This window comes from Tursiops truncatus, chromosome 4 (genome assembly GCF_011762595.2).
Source record: "Tursiops truncatus isolate mTurTru1 chromosome 4, mTurTru1.mat.Y, whole genome shotgun sequence".
NCBI classification, from domain to species: Eukaryota; Metazoa; Chordata; class Mammalia; order Artiodactyla; family Delphinidae; genus Tursiops; species Tursiops truncatus.
In genome coordinates, this window is record NC_047037.1 from 86,088,513 (window position 1) to 86,112,832 (window position 24,320).

Sequence of the window (24,320 nt, forward strand, 5' to 3'; positions counted from 1 at the left end):
CTGCTCAATATTCTGTAAACTTTAGTCTTATTTATTACTATTAGACTTTACTATTCCCATTGATAGTGAATTTGTGATAATTAGGGTAGAAACGTTTCGCCCGTTGGTGGTATATATTAATAATGTAAACAAGGTATAGATACTGCATTTTCATTACAGTAATGCTTAGTGCAGCAGGTTTCTGACTTCCTGACATAATCTCCACTTTTAAATTCTTTTTCTAAGAACCACACTGTATCACATTTGTTAAGAACAATTGACTTATACTAATGATGGGTATAATGTCAGGCAGGAAGTCTTACATTTTGGAAACCAAACCCTAAAAGGGGGGAAAAAATGTGGTTTTTGACAGATGACAAGGAGACATTGTAGATTTTAGGACAATTTGAGAAAGTTCTCTTACAATATCTTTTGATCCTACTGACTATCCAAAAATATCTAGACAGTAAAAAATCATCAGTAGGTTGTATTTTAAGGCCTACTTGCAAGTCAATTATTTTGGATTTGGCACATCCTCAGAGAAATCTTTTTATATGAAGGTTCTAGTTTCCAAGACAGCCCACAAAAACCTATTCACTTGTAACATGAATGATCAACCATGCGAACACAGTATTTTGCAGGTCGTATCGGCGGCTGTGTTCACGGACAACTATTAGTTCTGTAAGAATTTTTAACTCTTGTGTTTTCATTTGCATGATGATATGAAAAATTAATATAGTCATATTCTGGATCACCTAAATAAACACCCTATTACATGATTCTCGAAAGTGTGTTTATGGTTATCTTTATAATTGTGTAAGACTTGTGTTATCAACTGATTTAACAGTAGTACTGGAGGTCTACTGTATATACTGGTTAAGAGCTGGCTGTCATTTGGCTGGCTTGCCTTGGAAAATTTCTCATAAAAATCCAGATTTCTGTTTTGTTTTGTTTTATTCTTTTAAGTCAGAAAATATGGCAACTATGGGCCTGTGGCAATAATAGAGCTGGGCAGTGACTGTTTCTTATTCAGCTCCTGCTTCTCTCATGCACATTTCCTCCCTATATTTGATAAGCATTAGAGTTTGTGCTTCCCAATCTAAGCAATGTTATATTTTCCAGAATGGAGTAGTAAGGGTTCTGGGAAAAGGTAGTCTACACCTCTGCACATGTGTGTAAACAAGTGTGTGTGAGTAGGAGCTTCTGCGGGATGTGGCTCCTCTCGGGGGCACCATCCCACTTTTTTCTCTCTGTAATCACAGTTCAGTATATAGCTTGAAATATAAACTAACCTTGAGGAACTCATTTCTAAGCTCCTGCATTCACAGACCCAGAGGCTTGCTGAGTTGCAAGGAATCCTAGCGTCCTTCCTTCCCTGCCCTGGCTACTCCCCAACCTTCCACATAATGCCTGCCTCTCATCCAGAATGTTTCCTTCCCTATTATTACTTGTTATTCATTTTTACTTCATCAATATTTAAAGATCATTGCAGTTATTCACTGAAAAGGGCAACACTTACCACCAACCATGCGAAGGTGAGCTCAGATGAAATTTCTAAGGAGATATTTTGAAAGCACGGCATTTCCAGAGTCTGATTTATCTCTATTTCTATTGTATGGCTGCTTCTCCATTCATCCTGTGTAACTGTAACAAAACGTAAGGTAGAAAAGACATGGATCTGTGATTGGTCTGTAAAGTGCTTTTAATCCAAGAAATGAGAACAGTTTTAGTATAGAGATTCATCTATCCTCAGGGTACACCTATGAAGGGGACCCCACCCACAGTCCTTGTATAAATGGCAAAAGAGTCACTGAGAAGCACAGAGTTGTTTCTCACTGAAAAACTATAGGGAAACTACCCTAACAGAATCCAGCTCACAGCTTGTTATGTTCCTCTGCTTTAACCCCAAATTGGTGCTTTAGGCTTCAGATCACATTTCCTGGATCAGGTAGAAAATAAAACGTTATAACCTAGCCTCTAACTGTCTTTTTAAAAATTTTAATAGACAGTTACTTTTAGAGAACTTTTAAGTTCATAGCAAAATTGAGTGGAAAGTACAGAGTTTCCATATATCCCCTGCCCCACCCATGCACAGCCTCCCCCATTACTAACACTCCTAACCACAGTGTTGCCTTCGTTACAATCAATGAACCGACATCAAACACATCATCACCCAAAGGCCATAGTTTATTTATGTTAGGGTTCATTCTTGGTGTTGTACATTCCATGAATTTTGACAAATGTCTGACATGTATCCACTTTTGTAGTATCCTATAGAATAGTTTCACTGACCTAAAAATCCTCTGTGCTCTGCCTGTTCATACCTTCCTCCTACCAAACTCCTGACATATGCTGATCTTTTTACTGTTTTCATACCTAATTGTCATTTTAGAGCTTATAAATATTTCTCCAAAGAAGAAATGACACAGAAAAACACATAAGGAACTCCAAGGAAGCACCATTAATAAATTATTTTCATTTTAAAAGTGATATTAGATGAAGTTTTGTAGCCTCTCTTTTCAGGACGGTGAGATAGATATATATATATATATATATATATATATATATATACACACACACACATATATACATATGTAAGCAAACTATAATAATGTCAAAAATAACTTATAGGACTTCCCTCGTGGTGCAGTGGTTAAGAATCCGCCTGCCAATGCAGGGAACACGGGTTCCAGCCCTGAGCCGGGAAGATCCCACATGCTGCGGAGCAACTAAGCCCGTGCACCACAACTATTCAGCCTGAGCTCTAGAACCTGTGAGCCACAACTACTGAGCCTGCGCTCTAGAGCCCATGCTCAGCAACAAGGGAAGCCACCGCAATGAGAAGCCTGTGCACCACAGCGAAGACTAGCCCCCACTCGCCCCAACTAGAGAAAGCCCACGCGCTGCAATAAAGACCTAACGCAGGGCTTCCCTGGTGGCGCAGTGGTTGAGAGTCCACCTGTCGATGCAGGGGACACGGGTTCGTGCCCTGGTCCGGGAAGATCCCGCATGCCGCGGAGCGGCTGGGCCCGTGAGCCATGGCCGCTGAGCCTGCGCGTCCGGAGCCTGTGCTCTGCAACAGGAGAGGCCACAACAGTGAGAGGCCCGCGTACCAAAAGACCCAATGCAGCCAAAAATAAATTTTAAAAAATAAATTAAAAAAATTTATAAATGAAAACAATTCTATCATCCTAATATCCTGAAAATCTTATTTCTTTTTTTCTATATCTATACAAATCTTATTTGTATGCATGTATTTTTTTTCATACTTTGCAATTTTATTAACCAAAAAGTGTTACCTATATTTTTACTTAAAATGTTTTGCATGATTCTTAAGCTACTTGTGGTTGAAATTCTTAGATGCTTTATGTCATATATACACATCATCATTTGTTTAGTAATTTTCAATTATTGAAGCATATGCTTTTTCAGTTTGGGTTTTTACCTTATTTAAACTATTACAATCTTTATAGCAAGGATCGTCCTTAAACTAACAGCTTTCTTCTGACCATTCAGCTACTTAAGATAAATTCCCTGAAGTATAACGAATGGATCATGGGGTATGAACATCCTCATTATTATCAACAGCACATTTTTTAAAAAAAAATTGGATATTTTGAAAGTTATACCTAGCCTTTAGAACTTCATTGTGTTTCAAGCTCTCATCAGTATCAGCTGTCCTCTTCACTGATAACTCTCCCCCCCCCCCCTTCCTTAACTGAAGCCAGGCCTTCCCATTGGGGCCCATCGTCCCCGCATCATTCTCAGACAGTGGTTGTTTGTTTCCTTATACCCTTATTTCCTCAAGATCAGGAGATGGGATCAGTGCCTTCTTTGCTTTCTACTGCTGCTTCAAAATATTACTCCAACCCCGTAATTTAAAAAACAAAACAAAACAATAAAACCCTTGTCTTTTATGGTTAAAGGCATTTAACAGTACTTCCAAATGGAGTTACTTGTATATCACTACGAAACTTTTTTTGCCATGTTTGCATACCACCATTAATATTATTGATTTTATTTTTGAGATTATTGTAATTTTTTGACTTATATCAGTTTATTTTAAAAAATTTTTTTAATGAGAGAAATTTTATTTTATTATTTTATTTTATTTATTTTTTTGGCTGCGTAGGGTCTTCATTGCTGCACGCGGGCTTTTCTCTAGTTGCGGCAAGCGGGGGCTACCCTTCGTTGAGGTGCACAGCTGTGGCACGTGGGCTTAGTAGTTGTGGCTCACGGGCTCTAGAGCGCAAGCTCAGTAGTTGTGGTGCACAGGCTTAGCTGCTCCGCGGCATGTGGGATCTTCCTGGACCAGGGCTCGAACCCGTGTCCCCTCCATTGGCAGGCGGATCCTTAACCACTGCACCACCAGGGAAGAACCTATCAGTTTATTTTAAACAGAGACTGACCTAGGCACAGATTTGTGTAGTTTATGAAATCCACTTGGTACATTAACTCTATTTTAATGTGCATTACCCAAATACATAAGTATTAAATTTTTTGTAAAGTTTGTCCAGATTCTGGGAAGTTGGAAATACAAGTGGCATAACTTTTTGAATATTCCTGAAATTCCTAATAAAAACAGACTAACTAGAGTAGCAAAACGAAACACAATATCTACAGCAATATCTACAGGAACACTAAATAACAATATATCACCATTAATATGTGGAGACAAACCACTAGACCACTGTGATATCAGCAACTGTGCAAAAAGAAACAGGAAAATCAGCTGGGCTCCTGATGGCCCTTAGAACTAGAGAACTCTCCCCCTGCCCCAGAAAAAAACCAACAGGCAATCACTGGGAAAGAAGGCAGACTAATCTGAGAATAGCAGCAGAAATGCAGAAAGAAGTATGTAGGCACCAAATTACCAGAGCCTTCTAGGGAAAGAAGAAAAGGCTTGTCAGTGCTAGAGCAGAGGGGACTCTTCAGACATATCCCATACTGAGAAGAAACCCCTGGGAGTACAATCCAAATTAAACAGGACAGGCCCAACAGGAGAAAGCAAAGAGGCAATTTAGATAAAAGTGAGGGATACATCTCACAAAGTACAGTGGCATATAATTTACCTTGAACATAACAGAAGAGAGAGCTCTAGAGAAACTGAAGACTCTAGAAAAGATAGCCTGGCCCACTCTTCCATGATAAAAATCAAAATCCATTTAACTTAAACATACTTAGATCGAGCAATAGAAAAGAAATGGGGTAGAATCACATGTAAAGATACCATAAGAAAAAAAAAAGAGAGAACTAAGTAACATTCCTACAACAATAACAGCATATTAGAAAGACATGACTTCAAAATAAATAAAAACTATAGCCTACTTATTCAAAATGAGCTAAAAGAAATAAAGAAAATGATATAAGCTATGAAAAAATTTAGAAAGACTAATAAATGAGTCAATTGGAGAGAAGAAAGTTTATAAAAGATAAGTGAGAGAATTCAGGAAAGAGTTGGAAATAATAAGTTTTGAAAATCATTTCAGAAATTAAGAGCAAACTAGAACAAAACCAAGAATATATTAACACAAAAGCTAATGCATTAAAAGAAATTTAAAAAATAGAATGAGGGAAATTTTTAAATGAAATGAGTTAATAAATAATGAATTTTAAAAGGAAAAAGAGGTAAAAGGGATTCAAAGAAAGAGACAGGCAAAGAAGATAAAAAGTATGTTTAATAGAAGATACTCAAGGAAATAAACAACAGACAGAAAAAATACTGAAAATTATAACTCAAGTACAATTTCTTAAAATAAAATGACTAGAAAATACATATTAAAAGATTATATTGCAAAAGTAGGAAAATAGTCTCAGAATGGACATTAAGCATTTTCTTATAAAAGTATTAAACAAAGTCAGTTCTGGGGAAAGAAAATCAAATTGTTATTAACTTTTGGACAGCAAATCTTTATGTCAGAAAATAATATAGTAACATATCGAATATACTCAAGGAAAGAAAATATGAGTTAAGGATATTACATTCAGTCTTTAATATGAAGACTATAAAAATCATGTTAGAGTCATGCAAGAACTCAGGGAATATTGCCCCATGAACATTTCCTGAGGATTCTCCAATAGAATATACTTCAAACTGAAGAGACATTCACATAAAGGCTAGGGGTAAGTGTTGAAATATATATTTACCTTTAGCACTAAGAATAAATAATTGTTATAAGAGAGTAGTAATGAATATGTATTTTTAAATAAAGATACAATATAAGTATCAAAAACGCAGATGAGGCGGGGATTGAGGGGCTGACTCCTGGTTTTGCGGGCATGAAGATGTCAGTGAAAAAAAGATATGTATAAAACTGAGCAAATGTGTTAAAAAAATCACAATTTTCAGGGCCCTGGAAATTGACCAAAGACAAACATTTAATTGGGAAGCATTTCCTCCTGAAAAACCACTAGAGTTTCAATAAGAACAGTAGGAGTCTTTAGCCTTCTTGCTTAGGGATCCTTCTATCCCCTTTCCTGACTAGGTCGGTGAGAAAGGTAGTTTCACCGTCTTAGAGCTGGCTACAAAACCCAGCAGCTTTTCTTCCAAAAGGGGAAGACTTAAATTAGGTCTAAGCATGAAAATCCTTCACTTTGTCAGCTAACAGGGACAAACTTGGTAGGAAACAGAAAAACTGACGCTTGGTTAGCCTGGGTTTGCAGTCTCATTTGGGATGAGGGGCAGACCAGATAGACAGTTAACATGGAGATTCTAGAAATCAGAGAGTCATATAATAGCTGACATAAATTCTCTACATATCTCAGGCTGACTGGGAAAATATACACATGAGTCGGGGGGACCTGAGAGAGCACAGTGAAAAGTGAAAGCCAAGGGAGGTACTACTGTTGCAATTCTGAAGGCACTCCCTAACCCCGCCTCCACAGACATCTATGTGTAGAGGGTGGAAGCCTATTGGGCTTGAGGTATTTGAGCACAATTTTTGCCAAATTCATTTGTGGACCAACAAAGGGGCTTTGCCAATGTAGGGGCAACTCCTTGGAAGCCAAACTAAAGACGTAAGAATTATAGTAAAAAGCTAAGCAGAGATTTCAATGGTCACACACTGCAAAGGAGACAGATTTTGCAATTTAAATATGGGTAAGTTACTAAAATTTTGAAAAACCCACAGAATCTAGAGTTGTCGCATTATGGGTTTTTTGTTTTTGTTTTTACGTTTAGCTTTCAACAAAAAATGAGGACATATGAAGGAAACAGGAAAGTGTGATCCGTACTCAAGAAAAAAGCAGTTCATTGAAACTGACTCTGAGCAGATCCTACATTGGATTTAACAGACTTCAAAGCAGCTATTAAAAGTATGTTCAAAGGATTAAGCAAAATATGATGGCAATGACTCAATACATAGGGAATTTTAGTGAGGATAAAATGAACCAGATGGTTGTTCTAGAGTTGAAAAGTCAATAATAAAAATAAAAAATTCACTGGGAATTCTCAACAGCCAATTTGAGATGGCAGAAGAAAAAAATCACTATGTCTGAATAATGATTAATATAAATTATCTAATCTGAATAGCAGAGAGAAAGAGGATTGAAGGAAAACAAAGAGTTTCAGAGCCATATAGGACAATATCAAGTGTCCTAACATATATGTAATTAGAGTCATAGAAGGAGAGATGAAACAGAGGGGGACAGAACAAATATTTGAAGAAACAAAGACCAAAAACTTCATATTTGATTTTTTAAAAATTTCCCCAAATTAATCTACACATTCAAGAACTTTAAAACCTTAATACGATAAATACAAAGAAACACCCAACTAGGCATGTCATAATCAAACTGCTGAAAGCCAAAACAAAGAGAAAAGTAGGAAAGCAGTGATTGAAATCAGTAAGGAAAAAGCCCCAAACTTATCACATGCAGGGACCAATAATAGAATTAATGGCTCTCGTCTCACTAGAAACAATGGAGATCAGAAGACATATTCAAAATACTGAAAGAAAAAACAGTCCACTAAGAATTCTACAGTCATTGAAAATATCATTCAAAAATAAAAATGAAAAAAAGAAAAACCAGAATTCATGGCAAGGAGATTCGCTTTATATGAAATTCTAAAGTAAGTCCTTCAGGCTGAAAGAAAATGACACCAAATAGTAACTTCACTCCATGGGATGGAAAGAAGAGCATAGGAAATGGTAAATATATGGGTCAATATAAAATATACACATTTTTTTTCTTTTTTCTTCTCAATTTCTTTAAGAACATGAAATTCTTTAAACCATTAATTGCGGCACTGTTCTGTTGGGTATGTTATAGGAGATCATTCATGTGTCTGTTTTTGGTCTACTTTTTCTTTTTCACAACTTACTCCAGCACATCCTTTCCTTTTGCTATTATTGTCAATAATAACACAATATATATTCTTTATATATGTAATACATATAATAAACTGCATATATAGAAAAAACAGAAACATTGGAGTTAGCCAACAAGGACATTAACTCTTTTTAACATATTCAAGAATAGAGAAAAAGATGAAGGAACTACATGAAAAGATGAACAATTTCATCAAAGAATTAAAAATCTAAAAAAACCAATAACTTAAAAATATAACATCAGAAATTAAGAATGAATCTGATGAGATTGAAAACTTACTGGATACCAAGAAAAATAAGATTCGTGAATTGGAAAATAGGTCAACAGAAAATTTCTAAACTGAACCACAGGAAGGAAAAAAAAGTAGGAAATACAGAAAGAAAAGTATTAGAAATCATAAAAAAATATATTTAGTTACAATTTTTAACACTAGAAACCTAACATCACAAATTTAAATGCTAATTTAAAAAAACATGCAAGTGTGAGAAATAACATGAGTGAATTTCTGTATAATCTGGGAATGGGGAAAACTTTTCTTAACTATGACTCAAAATTAGAACCAATAAGGAAAAAAAAAGTGATATATTTTATGTCATAAATGTAAGAATTATGCTGCATTGGAAACAGTAGCATAAGAAAGTATGGACAGAGGACAAACTGAGAAAATATTTGCAATTTATATTATAAATGGTTAATAGATTTTATATGTGGGACATTTTCAGCCTAATAAGGATAATAACTATAATGAATTAAAACTCATTAGTATGTCTAAATTCGTATAAATTCTTGATACTTAACACAAATACTTATTTGTGACCTAAGAATGCTAGTGAACCAACTCATTTTTAAATCTGGTAAATAAAGGGAAAGAACCAAGTGTCTATTCTGCTTTTCTTATACAAATTGTACATGTAGTAAATAATTGGTTCATGGGAGGAATTTCTCTTTATAAGAATACTTCAGCTGATAAATGAAGGAATGATAGAATTAGAACATCACTCTTTGGCAGCCCATAATGAACGAATGGATCTAGGCAATACCCATCAGTGGCTGTTAACATCACACAATCAGACATTATGTAGCTCTGATGTAACTACACAACATCATCTATGAAATACTCTTGCCAGAAAATAAAAATAAATGTGATCAAATCTGTATACCTAACTAAAAGGTGAAAGAGGAACATGGAGATACCATGAGATGTGAAAAGCAAAACCCAGGCTGTGGGTAATTCTACAGGACAAATAATCAAATTTGCTCAACAAATGCATTGGAAAAGAAAAATAAGAAATGTAAGACAGCCTTCAGATTAAAAGGGAACAGACTGGTCAGAGGCAGGTGGTGGGGAGTAGGCAAAATGAGTGAAAGTGGCCAAAAGGTACAAGCTTCCAGTTATAAAATAAATAAATTCTGGGGATGTATTGTACAGCATGGTAACTAAAGTTAAAAATGTGTTTAAAAGGGCTTCCCTGGTGGCAGAGTGGTTGAGAGTCCGCCAGCCGATGCAGGGGACACGGGTTCGTGCCCGGGTCCGGGAAGATCCCACGTGCCGCGGAGCGGCTGGGCCCGTGAGCCATGGCTGATGAGCCTGCGCGTCCGGAGCCTATGCTCCGCAACGGGAGAGGCCACAACAGTGAGAGGCCCGTGTACCGCAAAAAAAAAAATAAAAGTGTTTAAAAGTTGCTAAAAGAGCACATCTTAAGGGTTCTCATGATAAGAAAAAAATTTTAACTGTGTGAAGTGATGGATGTTAACGGAACTTACTGTGGTGATCATTTTACAATATATACATATATCAAATCATCATGTTGTATACCTAAAATGAATACAATATGTCAATTATATCTCAATAAAACTGGGAAAAAAGGTCAAAGAACACACTATGCCTTTAGACAGGGTAGTAGCATGTAGTTAGACTGAGATTATCAAGATTATATTATCCAGATTATTCCATTCTATTACCGGTACTATTACTCTGTTATTATAGTCTATACCACTTCTATTACCACACCTCCTCCTCCTCCTACTACCTTTCCTCCTTCTTCTCCTACTACTGCTTCTAACAACAACATTAACCGCCCCCAAGGCTTTTGTTGTAATCTGGGAAATTAAAGCCATATTGTACTTTTTAGAACTAATCCTAACAACTACACATTTCAGATACATTAAAGTCTCACAGTCTGAAGCACTGTGGGATCCAGTAGCGTCAAATGATGGAAACCTGGATGACAATAACCCAAGGCTTGACTCAGAGAACTGCGTTTCTTGGAATAACCCTAAAACTAACCTAAAAGGAAACCCTGTCAAGTGAAAAGGAAAAAAGAAGCAAATGCCAAACAGTGTGTTACATTTCTACCCTCATCCACAGCCTCAGAGCACTAGCTCACACAAAGGAACAAGGTATAGTGAAGAGAAGAGTCCCTTCTCAGCTAGGCACTCCAGGAACATGGGGACAGGATTTAGACACACTGTTTTGTGAGCAGGCAGGGAGGAGAATGACTCTGCAGACAACAGAAAGGAAACAGAAAGAGGTCCCAACCACCTCTGGTCCCTCAGCATTTTCATATTTAGATTCTCATACACCACTTCAATTTGCATTTGTTCGTGTATTGCACATACTTGCACTCGTGTGTGCTTTGCTTACCCAACCAGCCTGTAAACCTGAAGATCTCCCAGGGTTGTGAGAGGGAAATGGCAAGAGAGAGAGGAGAAGGAGTGAAGATCAAAAGAATAAAGGGGAAAAAGATGTCATGAGGGGGGATTTGACAGGGCTTTTGAGTGACAACTGCCCGTCTAAGTATCTGCCCCTTAGCTTTATACCAGGCTTACATTTTTCATCACTCTGTGGTGAAAGAGTTCTTTCCCTTTCTGTTTTTCTCTTTTCTATTTTGCTCCCTTTGTACCCAAATACACAATACCAGAACCATTTCTCTAACATCGAGGCCATTGTTTTTTCCGTCTGGTCCGGCAGATCAAGAGCAAAGTTACAGTCAGAAGACTGGGAAATTGACAACCACAAAGCATGTATACTTGGCTTCTGCCTCCCCAGTGATTTGCAGTTTTTAGTAGTCACAAGCTTGGCCCTTTATTTTAAGAAATACACTTTCCCTCAAAGGCAACACCACCCTCCTTTCTGAATGACACTGTACCTCTTCTCCACTGCTGTCTTTATGTTGAGCCATTCCCACCTCCTATTTCCTATACGGCACATGAATCCATGTTGTCAATTCTCCATGGAATAAACACTAGGTCCTCACATACGCAGTAGCATAATTTACAGTTTTAGGAAGAAGACCCAAAATCTTTGTCTAAAGCCAAGGTCAGTGTGTACTTGTGCTAATGTGTGGCACGTGTTTTGTTGGGCCCCATATCAGGCAGACACAAAAAGAGAGGGCGGAAGACTCATTTTTAATGAGACCTGAGATACAGAGTTCACTCATTATTATTTCTACTATTCATAATGAAAAGTACCATTTTCCAAACTCTTACTCTTGGGCAGGAACTATGCTAAGTGCTTTACACAGATTATCTCATCTAATCGTCAAAATAATGGTACCTGTGAAGGAGTTCCTATAATTATCCGTATTTGTTATATCAGGAAACAAAAACTTAGGGACTTAGAAGAACCCGGCGAAGATGAAATATCTAGTGAATGACAGAGCCAACATTCAAATCCAGGCCACCTGATGCCAAAATATATGTAGGTAAACACTGTTCTATACAGGTCTTCTCATTTCTCTTCACTCAACTCCCACCATCCCAACCTATCCCCAAATGAAGTATTTTTTCCTGGAAAACAGCAATGGGAATGGGGCATTGTTAAGGTAGAGGTAGAAGAGATCCTGCTCTATAGCTGGACTGCCCAACACCAGGCATGGTCTTACCTCTTGAGAAGTGGAGAGGAAGTAATAAACCCATACCTGTTGTTCGTCCTGGGCAGCCCCATGCCTTCTTTAGCATAGCGTTCATGAGTTAGTTTTTGCTGTGCTTTTTTCATATAACACCAGGTCACTTTGCCCCGAGTTAAAAACATTCCATTTCCAGTGCATTTTCCATTTGGCTTTCGTTTTCATCTTTTCCGTTAGTATAAACGGAGATCATTTATTTTAGGACCAACTAATTTAGGGTAGGCATTACTGTCAGCATTTTCCAGATGGGCTCAGAGAATGTACATGCCAGGCCCCAGATGAAATTCTTTTCTAGCCAGAAAGGTACTAGAACTTTAACCTTGGATTCCTGCCTCCAAAGGCAGCCTTCTAAAGCAAGAATGAGCGAATGCTACACATCCAGCAGCCTCCTCGGTACCTTTCCTTGCCTTATACTAAATATATCCAAAGCCACTTTGATAAGCCCCCCCCCCGCAAAACCTTGCCTTATACTAAATATATCCAAAGCCACTTTGATAAGCCCCCCCCCGCAAAACCTTGCCTTATACTAAATATATCCAAAGCCACTTTGATAAGCCCCCCCCCAAACTGCTCTGATTCCTTTGCCTCCATCTCAGTGAATGGCACCACCATTCAGGTGTGCTTTCCAGACACATGCATGATTTTTCTCTCCCTCACTCATACTGCCATTGTTCTAGATCCACTCTATTACCAAGTCCTACCTGTCTAACGCTCAAAGCTCAAATTCGTCATCTTCTTTCTACATCTACCCAAACTATCACTCTGTCTCCTCTGGGCTACTGGTCTCCTAACTTGTCTCCACCTTCTCCTTCTCATGCCCCTTCACTTCATTCTCATACTGAAGCCAGCACCAGCTTTTTATAACACAAATTCAATCAGGCTCTAAATGTCATGCCATCCTTTGGTTGAAAATACTTTGACGTCTTCCCAAGGCACTTAGATAAAAATCCAAACCTCAAACATGGCTGACAAAGTTCAGCATGATCTGGTCCTCACCGTATCTCCCACCTCATCCCTTAATTCTGTACCGAAGTCCCACTGGCATCTTCCTATGTCCTCAAACACTACACAGCCCTTCATATCAGCTGTTCCTTGTCTCTGGATCACTCACGAACCTTCCACCTCCCAAATGGTGTTAATATCTACTAATCTTCAGACCTCAGCTCAGGTGTTGCTTTCTCAGAGTCAGTTTTCCTGACTTCTATTATATTCTCACAAAACCGCTGTAGTCTTTACCACTTATCACTGGTGCAATTTTACATGTATTCTGGCACATGGCTGGCTCAGAACACATACTTGTTGAACAAATGAGAGGTGAATGAATGCATGTGCTTCCTTCCCCCTCCCAGACATGCTTACCATTTGTCTGAATCTGTAGGTTGTGGATTTTCGTCTGAATGCCCTCTGGGTACAGAGTGAAACTACACTCACACTTCCCAGTGAGCAAGGAGGACATGTTCCTTAAGTGCAGAGCCCACTTTGACACATTCCTGGGAGCTTCTCTGAAAGCCACCAGCGACTCACAGGGGCTCCCATTGGCACAGTAAAAGCCATGTTGGGGATGATAAAGGGCAATCAGGTCCAACTTATCAGTGACCTTGGACCACTGCATCTGCACCAAGAAGCCTTTCTTCTGTGTTTGGCAGGTCAGGTTGACATCAGAACTAGGTAATGCATAAATGTCTTCTTCTGCATTGAACGTTTCTTCCAATACTCCTGAAAAGGAAGGACGTGAGCCATCAGTTTGCATGATTCACACAGAGTGACTCAATGAGAAACCTTGGTTACTTTGGTGAAGTGAGGGAGCAGCTGGAACTTTCCTCCCTGGCTGACTTAGGGGTTAGAGAGAGCTTGTTCCTGATCTAGACAGAGAAGCATAAGACTCAACACAAATGAGGAGGCATTTGCTTAAAGACACTAGAGGAAATTATTGACTTTTGAATGTCTATCACTTTGTCTATTGGTCTGTCCAAAAAATAATGTAAGTTCTCTGACTACCTGTGAAAAAAATTAAGCCTATTTAAAGATTGGAGCCCACTAGCAAGTTTATTATGACAACTACTCTTACAATGAATATAATTGGCTTTTTTTGTTTATGACTCAAAAGCACATAACATATAATAACACACAAATATTATTTTCTGAAACTGAAAAATAACTAATATGCATATGTTTTTAAAAATATATGTTTACAAGAGGATTTTACATAGGTTATTTTGTTTAATCCTCTGCACACACCAAAGGGTGATTTTTCTGTTTGTTTTTAAAATTTATTTATTTTTGGCTGTGTTGGGTCTTTGTTGCTGCGTGCGGCCTTTCTCTAGTTGCAGTGAGCATGGGCTACTCTTCGTTGAGGTGCGCGGCTTCTCATTGTGGTGGCTTCTCTTGTTGTGGAGTATGGGCTCTATAGGCGCATGGGCTTCAGTAGTTGTGGCACACGGGCTCAGTAGTTGTGGCACACGGGCTCAGTAGTTGTGGCTCACGGGCTCTAGAGTGCAGGTTCAGTAGTTGTGACGCATGGCTTAGCTGTTCTGCAATATGTGGGATCTTCCCAGAAAAGTGATCGAACCCGTGTCCCCTGCATTGGCAGGCGGATTCTTAACCACTGTGCCACCAGGGAAGTCCAAAGGGTGATGTTTGTTAACAGTTTATCAAAGAGGAAACTGAGGCACAGAGAGATTAAGTGATTTGCTTAAAGTCACACCTCAGTAAAAGAACACTAATTTGGTTGTCTAGAGTCTGTGCTCCTTCTATAACCTTCATGACCTCCAAACTGCCTTCCAAATTGGTTGAGAAGAGTAAGAAATTTGACATTCACTATCAGAGGATCAAAAGGGCCATCATTTCCATGTAGTTAGGGTGCCTGAGGAAAGGATGGGGAAAAAACAGCGGTAGAGGTTTCCACTAAAGATAACCCACTGGTCAGCATCATCTATAATCAACACTGAAACACTAGACATGAAAGAAGATTCCCTCCCATCAGCTCTCTGACCAAATGGTACAGGACACTTACAATATGTTAAGCACTGAGCCTTTGACATGCCTTCAATAGTGTAGGTCTCAGTTTTAGAATTAACATGGAATACTGTTACAGGAATGATATATTATTGTGACAAGTACCACTGAAGCTCACAAAGGAAAAAGATGACAAGCAACTGAGAAAAAAACAGGCTCCAAAGGTACTGGACAAATGGGAGTTACTACACTTTTATGAATGCAAAAGTTTGGGTAGGCAGAGGTTAGTGCAGCTTAATGTAGCTCCCTGTGAGCTCACCTTTGCCTGGTAATACATCTCGGATCCTATCCACAGCATTATATTCCAAAGTCTCCTTTGATTTAGAAATTCTCCTTTAAAATCTTCATAACTATATCTGAAAAGCAGAGCTAATTCTTAAAACACTCGGGCTCACTCTAATACCCTCGTGCTACGGAATGCAGAACAAATCTCTCCTCCTGCTGTTTTTAAACAGGCCCTTTAGGCACTGGTCCCCGCTGTCATAAGGACCCTACTTTGTCTCCCAGGTCCATACCTACACATGCCTCATTAAAATTCAACGTATGTTCAGCTCCCAAAGATCTTAGTATTTGGAGGAGAAATTCTTGCTCTATCCAAAAGAGAAAGTATTTGAGAAAGAGAAAAGGTTGAGCCAGGAGCTCTGAGTCTCGATGGCTTGTGATTTTTCTAGTATTCCGGAGTTATTCTGACTATCACTTGGACAGCATTTCATTTGCAAGAAGCACAATTTCCCAGTTACTCCAAGAGACCCTCTTAGAAAGAAAATGGGTGAAAATGTCTCAGAGCAGTGGCACAAACCACCCATTCCCTTCTTGTTTTTAGCGCTCATTTGTAATCCTTTCTAGACTCTTAATATCTCTCTGAGAGCTGCCACTTAAATACATAACTGAAAACCTTAATAACAGTCTGCCTTTGGTGATCAATTTCGGCAGTAGCCACAAGGCATTTTAAATAAACAGAGGCCCCATTCCCCTCAAAGCGGCCGATCTGACAAGAAAGGACAACCAGAAGCCTTACCCCTGACAAAATGTATCTGGATGATGGAATAGACAGCACAGTATGTCCATTTCCCCCCCATAGTCTCCTGAAGGCCTCACACCAGCATTTCCATAATGATCACAGAAGTCAATAGATGCCTTTAACTAAGCAAACTCCAGCCACCCTGTTCGTGCTGAAAAAACGCCACATCTACCAAACGCCTGTGTCTATCACTTGGCAAGACCCCAGGAAATGAAACGTAGACAGGAAAGTAATGTGGTTCAGAGCTAAGTATAACCTTCAACAGAACAATGTTGAAATTGTTCTCTGAAATCTTGTGTATCACCTTCGTTAAAAGCATTTTTAGTATCCAAAGATTCTCTCCTTCAGGATCTCTGTGTCAGTCAAGCTGCTTCTGAAATCCGCACAAAGGAGATCATGCAGAGCAGTTCATAATCTGCTTTTTATACATTTCTTTTCAAGAGCACAAAGTCATTTAACAAATGTGAGCTCAGTGTCTTTCATAATAGTTTTTCTGTTCAATTTTAAAAGATGTTTTCTTTCCAGAATTGCTTCAGGGTGAAAGAACAAAGAATTAACAGGTTTAATTTTAATAAAATCTGAGAAGTAACAGAGGGTAGCTCCAGCTAAGAAATGGAATTTTAACGTCTCCCTTCTTTCAGGGAAACCCACATTCCCTGGAGGTGAGGAGACGAGGGCTCCTTTTCCACCCTGTGTCTAGGATAGGCTGGTGGTCAAGTAGGGAATTCTCCCACCCCGCTGGCGGGAGGTCTGTTTTGATGATGACAGAAAAGCGTGTCTCTGCCTCAGCAAAGATCATGTAGAGTAAGACAGAAACAATCAGAATCCAAAGGCAGAGAGAATCTCCTACCTCAGCTGGTTACCAGGCCCTGTTACATCCACCCACTTACTTCCATTTACTGAGGACCGGATTTCAGGGAGGTGCCTCCTTGGTAAAAATCCCTGGTTATTCGCAGAAGGACATGATGACTGTTCCCTGTCAGATATAACTGTATTGGTTTTCTACCTTGGGGTAAAATAGGCCGTCTTTACCTGCCAACATTAAGAAAAGAAACATTAGGCTGGACCTACAGCATAAGTTTAATGAACAAAGAATAAAAATGAATTAATATGTACCATCTTATGAACAATTGGTGAAATATTCTGTGACCCTAATCTCATTACTACCAGCAAGGCTAAAGACAAATGAGAAGACTGAGTTGTATTCCTGAGATGGTTACTCTTTTGAGGTCAGGGAGAGATAATTCTGACCAGGTCATCATCATGTATCATGTCATCATGTATCATGACATCATGGGTGTACTGATCTGTCCTATGCAAGGACTTGGGGGGGGGGGATACGGATGATGCTAAGATATAAAGCATCACTCTTGCCATTCAGGAGATTAGAATTACCTGGGAGAAGACATTTGCATATGGTGAAATAGGGCTACTGTCTTCCTGGATGTCCAGGCTACCCTCTACACCACCCCTACAAATATTTGCCGTGACAACTGTCATACTCATTACTACTCAGCTAATGAGGTTTCCTGCAGAGGCCAGAAAATGGAGTTACTGATTTCCTACTCCAGGGCTCCCAACCTTTTATTCCTATCCCCCACCACCACCTCCCCAGTAGGTCTCAGGTCCCTGGAGGTGTTGGGTCAGTTGGGGCTGACAGGGGTATTTTCAGGGAGGGCTGGGGAGTTCAAAGTCTTTGATTGAAAGGCAGGAAGAAACATCACTGCTCTTGATGCCTTCATATCTGCCCCTTTCCTCCTAGAAATTCTAGTAAATCACGGTGATGGAGTATAGAGGCAAAAACAGGCCAGAAGATATAGTAAGAAGACCCTGATCTATTGGTTAGTGTCCCTATTAAACTGGGAGACATTAGAAGCCTGGGGAGGGATTTCAGTTACTTTATTCCACTTGTCATATTAAGAGGAATCTACCTAAGTAGAAACCAATAAGAATCTAAATTTATTGAATTCTCTAAGAAAATATCCTCCCCCTTGAATCATCTAGAGGTCTCTTATCTCTTATTGCCTGAAGGTGAAGCAACTCTTCAAATAAATCCCTCAGATTCAGAAAAAGGGAAATCCTCACTTGTTTTCCAGAGCTAGAGTAACTTTTTTTTTTTTTTTTTTTTTTTTTTTTTTTTAACATCTTTATTGGAGTATAATTGCTTTACAATGGTATGTTAGTTTCAGCTTCACAACAAAATGAATCAGTTATATATATACATATATTCCCATATCTCTTCCCGCTTGCGTCTCCCTCCCTCCCACCCTCCCTATCCCACCCCTCCAGGCGGTCACAAAGCACCTAGCTGATCTCCCTGTGCTATGCGGCTGCTTCCCACTAGCTATCTACCTTACGTTTGGTAGTGTATATATGTCCATGCCTCTTTATCGCTTTGTCACCATTTACACTTCCCCCTCCCCATAGCCTCAAGTCCATTCTCTAGTAAGTCTGTGTCTTTATTCCTGTTTCACCCCTAGGTTTTTCATGACATTTTTTTTTTTTTTTAAATTCCATATATATGTGTTAGCATACGGTATTTGTCTCTCTCTTTCTGACTTACTTCACTCTGTATGACAGACTCTAGGTCTATCCACCTCATTACAAATAGCTCAATTTCGTCTCTTTTTATGGCTGAGTAATATTCCATTGTATATATGTGCCACATCTTCTTTATCCATTCATCCGATGATGGACACTTAGGTTGTTTCCATCTCTGGGCTATTGTAAATAGAGCTGCAATGAACATTTTGGTACATGACTCTTTTTGAATTATGGTTTTCTCAGGGTATATGCCCAGTAGTGGGATTGCTGGGTCATATGGTAGTTCTATTTGTAGCTTTTTAAGGAACCTCCATACTGTTCTCCACAGTGGCTGTATCAATTTACATTCCCACCAACAGTGTAAGAGGGTTCCCTTTTCTCCACACCCTCTCCAGCATTTATTGTTTCTAGATTTTTTGATGATGGCCATTCTGACTGGTGTGAGATGATATCTCATTGTAGTTTTGATTTGCATTTCTCTCATGATTAGTGATGTTGAGCATTCTTTCATGTGTTTGTTGGCACTCTGTATATCTTCTTTGGAGAAATGTCTATTTAGGTCTTCTGCCCATTTTTGGATTGGGTTGTTTGTTTTTTTGTTATTAAGCTGCATGAGCTGCTTATAAATTTTGGAGATCAATCCTTTGTCAGTTGCTTCATTTGCAAATATTTTCTCCCATTCTGAGGGTTGTCTTTTGGTCTTCTTTATGGTTTCCTTTGCTGCGCAAAAGCTTTTAAGTTTCATTAGGTCCCATTTGTTTACTCTTGTTTTTATTTCCATTACTCTAGGAGGTGGGTCAGAAAGAATCTTGCTGTGATTTATGTCATAGAGTGTTCTGCCTATGTTTTCCTCTAAGAGTTTGATAGTTTCTGGCCTTACATTTAGGTCTTTAATCCATTTTGAGCTTATTTTTGTGTATGGTGTTAGGGAGTGATCTAACTTCATACTTTTACATGTAGCTGTCCAGTTTTCCCAGCACCACTTATTGAATAGGCTGTCCTTTCTCCACGGTACATTTCTGCCTCCTTTGTCAAAGATAAGTTGACCATATGTGCGTGGGTTTATCTCTGGGCTTTCTATCCTGTTCCATTGATCTATCTTTCTGTTTTTGTGCCAGTACCATACCGTTTTGATAACTGTAGCTTTGTAGTATAGTCTGAAGTCTGGGAGCCTGATTCCTCCAGTTCCTTCTTTCGTTCTCAAGATTGCTTTGGCTATTCGGGGTCTTTTGTGTTTCCATACAAATTGCAAAATTTTTTGTTCTAGTTCTGTGAAAAATGCCAGTGGTAGTTTGATAGGGATTGCATTGAATCTATAGATTGCTTTCGGTAGTAGAGTCATTTTCACAATGTTGATTCTTCCAATCCAAGAACATGGTATATGTCTCCATCTATTTGTATCATCTTTAATTTCTTTCATCAGTGTCTTATAATTTTCTGCATACAGATCTTTTGTCTCCTTAGGTAGGTTTATTCCTAGATATTTTATTCTTTTTGTTGCAATGGTAAATGGGAGTGTTTTCTTGATTTCACTTTCAGATTTTTCGTCATTAGTATATAGGAATGCCAGAGATTTCTGTGCATTAATTTTGTATCCTGCCACTTTACCAAATTCATTGATTAGCTCTAGTAGTTTTCTGGTAGCATCTTTAGGGTTCTCTATGTATAGGATCATGTCATCTGCAAACAGTGACAGCTTTACTTCTTCTTTTCCGATTTGGATTCCTTTTATTTCCTTTTCTTCTCTGATTGCTGTGGCTAAAACTTCCAAAACTATGTTGAATAAGAGTGGTGAGAGTGGGCAACCTTGTCTTGTTCCTGATCTTAGTGGAAATGCTTTCAGTTTTTCACCATTGAGGATGATGTTTGCTGTGGGCTTGTCATATATGGCCTTTATTATGTTGAGGAAAGTTCCCTCTATGCCTACTTTCTGCAGGGTTTTTATCATAAATGGGTGTTGAATTTTGTCAAAAGCTTTCTCTGCATCTATTGAGATGATCATATGGTTTTTCTCCTTCAGTTTGTTAATATGGTTTATCACATTGATAGATTTGCGTATATTGAAGAATCCTTGCATTCCTGGAATAAACCCCACTTGATCATGGTGTATGATCCTTTTAATGTGCTGTTGGATTCTGTTTGCTAGTATTTTGTTGAGGATTTTTGCATCTATGTTCATCAGTGATATTGGCCTGTAGTTTTCTTTCTTTGTGACATCCTTGTCTGGTTTTGGTATCAAGGTGATGGTGGCCTCGTAGAAGGAGTTTGGGAGTGTTCCTCCCTCTGCTATATTTTGGAAGAGTTTGAGAAGGATAGGTGTTAGCTCTTCTCTAAATGTTTGATAGAATTCGCCTGTGAAGCCATCTGGTCCTGGGCTTTTCTTTGTTGGAAGATTTTTAATCACAGTTTCAATTTCAGTGCTTGTGATTGGTCTGTTCATATTTTCTATTTCTTCCTGATTCAGTCTTGGCAGGTTGTGCATTTCTAAGAATTTGTCCATTTCTTCCAGATTGTCCATTTTATTGGCATAGAGTTGCTTGTAGTAATCTCTCATGATCTCTTTTATTTCTGCAGTGTCAGTTGTTACCTCTCCTTTTTCATTTCTAATTCTATTGATTTGAGTCTTCTCCCTTTTTTTCTTAATGAGTCTGGCTAGTGGTTTATCTATTTTGTTTATCTTCTCAAAGAACCAGCTTTTAGTTTTATTGATCTTTGCTATTGTTTCCTTCATTTCTTTTTCATTTATTTCTGATCTGATTTTTATGATTTCTTTCCTTCTGCTAGCTTTGGGGTTTTTTTGTTCTTCTTTCTCTAATTGCTTGAGGTGCAAGGTTAGGTTGTTTATTCGAGATGTTTCCTGCTTCTTAAGGTGGGCTTGTATTGCTATAAACTTCCCCCTTAGAACTGCTTTTGCTGCATCCCACAGGTTTTGGGTCGTTGTTTCTCCATTGTCATTTGTTTCTAGGTATTTTTTGATTTCCTCTTTGATTTCTTCAGTGATCACTTCATTATTAAGTAGTGTATTGTTTAGCCTCCATGTGTTTGTATTTTTTACAGATCTTTTCCTGTAATTGATATCTAGTCTCATGGCGTTGTGGTCAGAAAAGATACTTGATACAATTTCAATTTTCTTAAATTTACCAAGGCTTGATTTGTGACCCAAGATATGATCTATCCTGGAGAATGTTCCATGAGCACTTGAGAAAAATGTGTATTCTGTTGTTTTTGGATGGAATGTCCTATAAATATCAATTAACTCCATCTCGTTTAATGTATCATTTAAAGCTTGTGTTTCCTTATTTATTTTCATTTTGGATGATCTGTCCATTGGTGAAAGTGGGGTGTTAAAGTCCCCTACTATGAATGTGTTACTGTCGATTTCCCCTTTTATGGTTGTCAGTATTTGCCTTATGTATTGAGGTGCACCTATGTTGGGTGCATAAATATTTACAATTGTTATATCTTCCTCTTGGATCGATCCCTTGATCATTATGTAGTGTCCTTCTTTGTCTCTTCTAATAGTCTTTGTTTTAAAGTCTATTTTGTCTGATATGAGAATTGCTACTCCAGCTTTCTTTTGGTTTCCATTTGCATGAAATACCTTTTTCCATCCCCTTACTTTCAGTCTGTATGTGTCTCTAGGTCTGAAGTGGGTCTCTTGTAGACAGCAAATATATGGGTCTTGTTTTTGTATCCATTCAGCCAATCTGTGTCTTTTGGTGGGAGCATTTAGTCCATTTACATTTAAGGTAATTATTGATATGTGTGTTCCTATTCCCATTTTCTTAATTGTTTTGGGTTCGTTATTGTAGGTCCTTTCCTTCTTTTGTGTTTCTTGCCTAGAGAAGTTCCTTTAGCAGTTGTTGTAGAGCTGGTTTGGTGGTGCTGAACTCTCTCAGCTTTTGCTTGTCTGTAAAGGTTTTAATTTCTCCATCAAATCTGAATGAGATCCTTGCTGGGTAGAGTAATCTTGGTTGCAGGTTTTTCTCCTTCAACACTTTCAATATGTCCTGCCACTCCCTTCTGGCTTGCAGAGTTTCTGCTGAAAGATCAGCTGTTAACCTTATGGGGATTCCCTTGTGTGTTATTTGTTGTTTTTCCCTTGCTGCTTTTAATATGTTTTCTTTGTATTTAATTTTTGACAATTTGATTAATATGTGTCTTGGCGTATTTCTCCTTGGATTTATCCTGTATGGGACTCTCTGTGCTTCCTGGACTTGATTAACGATTTCTTTTCCCATATTAGGGAAGTTTTCAACTATAATCTCTTCAAATATTTTCTCAGTCCCTTTCTTTTTCTCTTCTTCTTCTGGAACCCCTATAATTCGAATGTTGGTGCGTTTAATGTTGTCCCAGAGGTCTCTGACGCTGTCCTCAGTTCTTTTCATTCTTTTTTCTTTATTCTGCTCTGCAGTAGTTATTTCCACTATTTTATCTTCCAGGTCACTTATCCGTTCTTCTGCCTCAGTTATTCTGCTATTGATCCCATCTAGAGTACTTTTAATTTCATTTATTGTGTTGTTCATCGTTGCTTGCTTCATCTTTAGTTCTTCTAGGTCCTTGTTAACTGATTCTTGCAATTTGTCCATTCTATTGTCCATTCTATCTCCAAGATTTCGGATCAACCTTACTATCATTATTCTGAATTCTTTTTCAGGTAGACTGCCTATTTCCTCTTCATTTGTTAGGTCTGGTGGGTTTTTATCTTGCTCCTTCATCTGCTGTGTGTTTTTCTGTCTTTTCATTTTGCTTATCTTACTGTGTTTGGGGTCTCCTTTTTTGCAGGCTGAAGGTTCGTAGTTCCTGTTGTTTTTGGTGTCTGTCCCCAGTGGCTAAGGTTGGTTCAGTGGGTTGTGTAGGCTTCCTGGTGGAGGGTACTAGTGCCTGTGTTCTGGTGGATGAGGCTGGATCTTGTCTTTCTGGTGGGCAGGTCCACGTCTGGTGGTGTGTTTTGGGGTGTCTGTAGACTTACTATGATTTTGGGCAGCCTCTCTGCTAATGGGTGGGGTTGTGTTCCTGTCTTGCTAGTTGTTTGGCATAGGATGTCCAGCACTGTAGCTTGCTGGTCGTTGAGTGAAGCTGGGTGCTGGCGTTGAGATGGAGATCTCTCGGAGATTTTTGCTGTTTGATATTATGTGCAGCTGGGAGGCCTCTTGTGGACCAGTGTCCTGAAGTTGGCTCTCCCACCTCAGAGGCACAGCACTGAGTCCTGGCTGCAGCACCAAGAGCCTTTCATCCACAGGGCTCCTTAATTTGGGATGATTCGTTGTCTATTCAGGTATTCCACAGATGCAGGGTATATCAAGTTGATTGTGGAGCTTTAATCCGCTGCTTCTGAGGCTGCTGGGAGAGATTTCCCTTTCTCTTCTTTGTTCTGACAGTTCCCAGGGGCTCAGCTTTGGATTTGGCCCCGCCTGTGCGTGTAGGTCGCCGGAGGGCGTCTGTTATTTGCTCAGACAGGACGAGGTTAAAGGAGCCGCTGATTCGGAGGCTCTGGCTCACCCAGGCCGGGGGGTAGGGAG

The 24,320-nt window shown here is 38.9% G+C and overlaps 1 protein-coding gene across 1 annotated transcript in view; it reads right to left on the reverse strand.

The window, feature by feature from the left end:
- The window catches only part of CD96 (CD96 molecule), an 85,266-nt gene extending 68,954 nt beyond the window's left edge, over positions 1-16,312 (reverse strand). The window contains 3 exon segments of the mRNA XM_019923301.1: positions 1,499-1,623; positions 13,578-13,934; positions 16,252-16,312. Coding sequence (XP_019778860.1) covers positions 1,499-1,623; positions 13,578-13,934; positions 16,252-16,312 — 543 coding nt within the window.
- Positions 16,313-24,320: the final 8,008 nt, after the last annotated feature.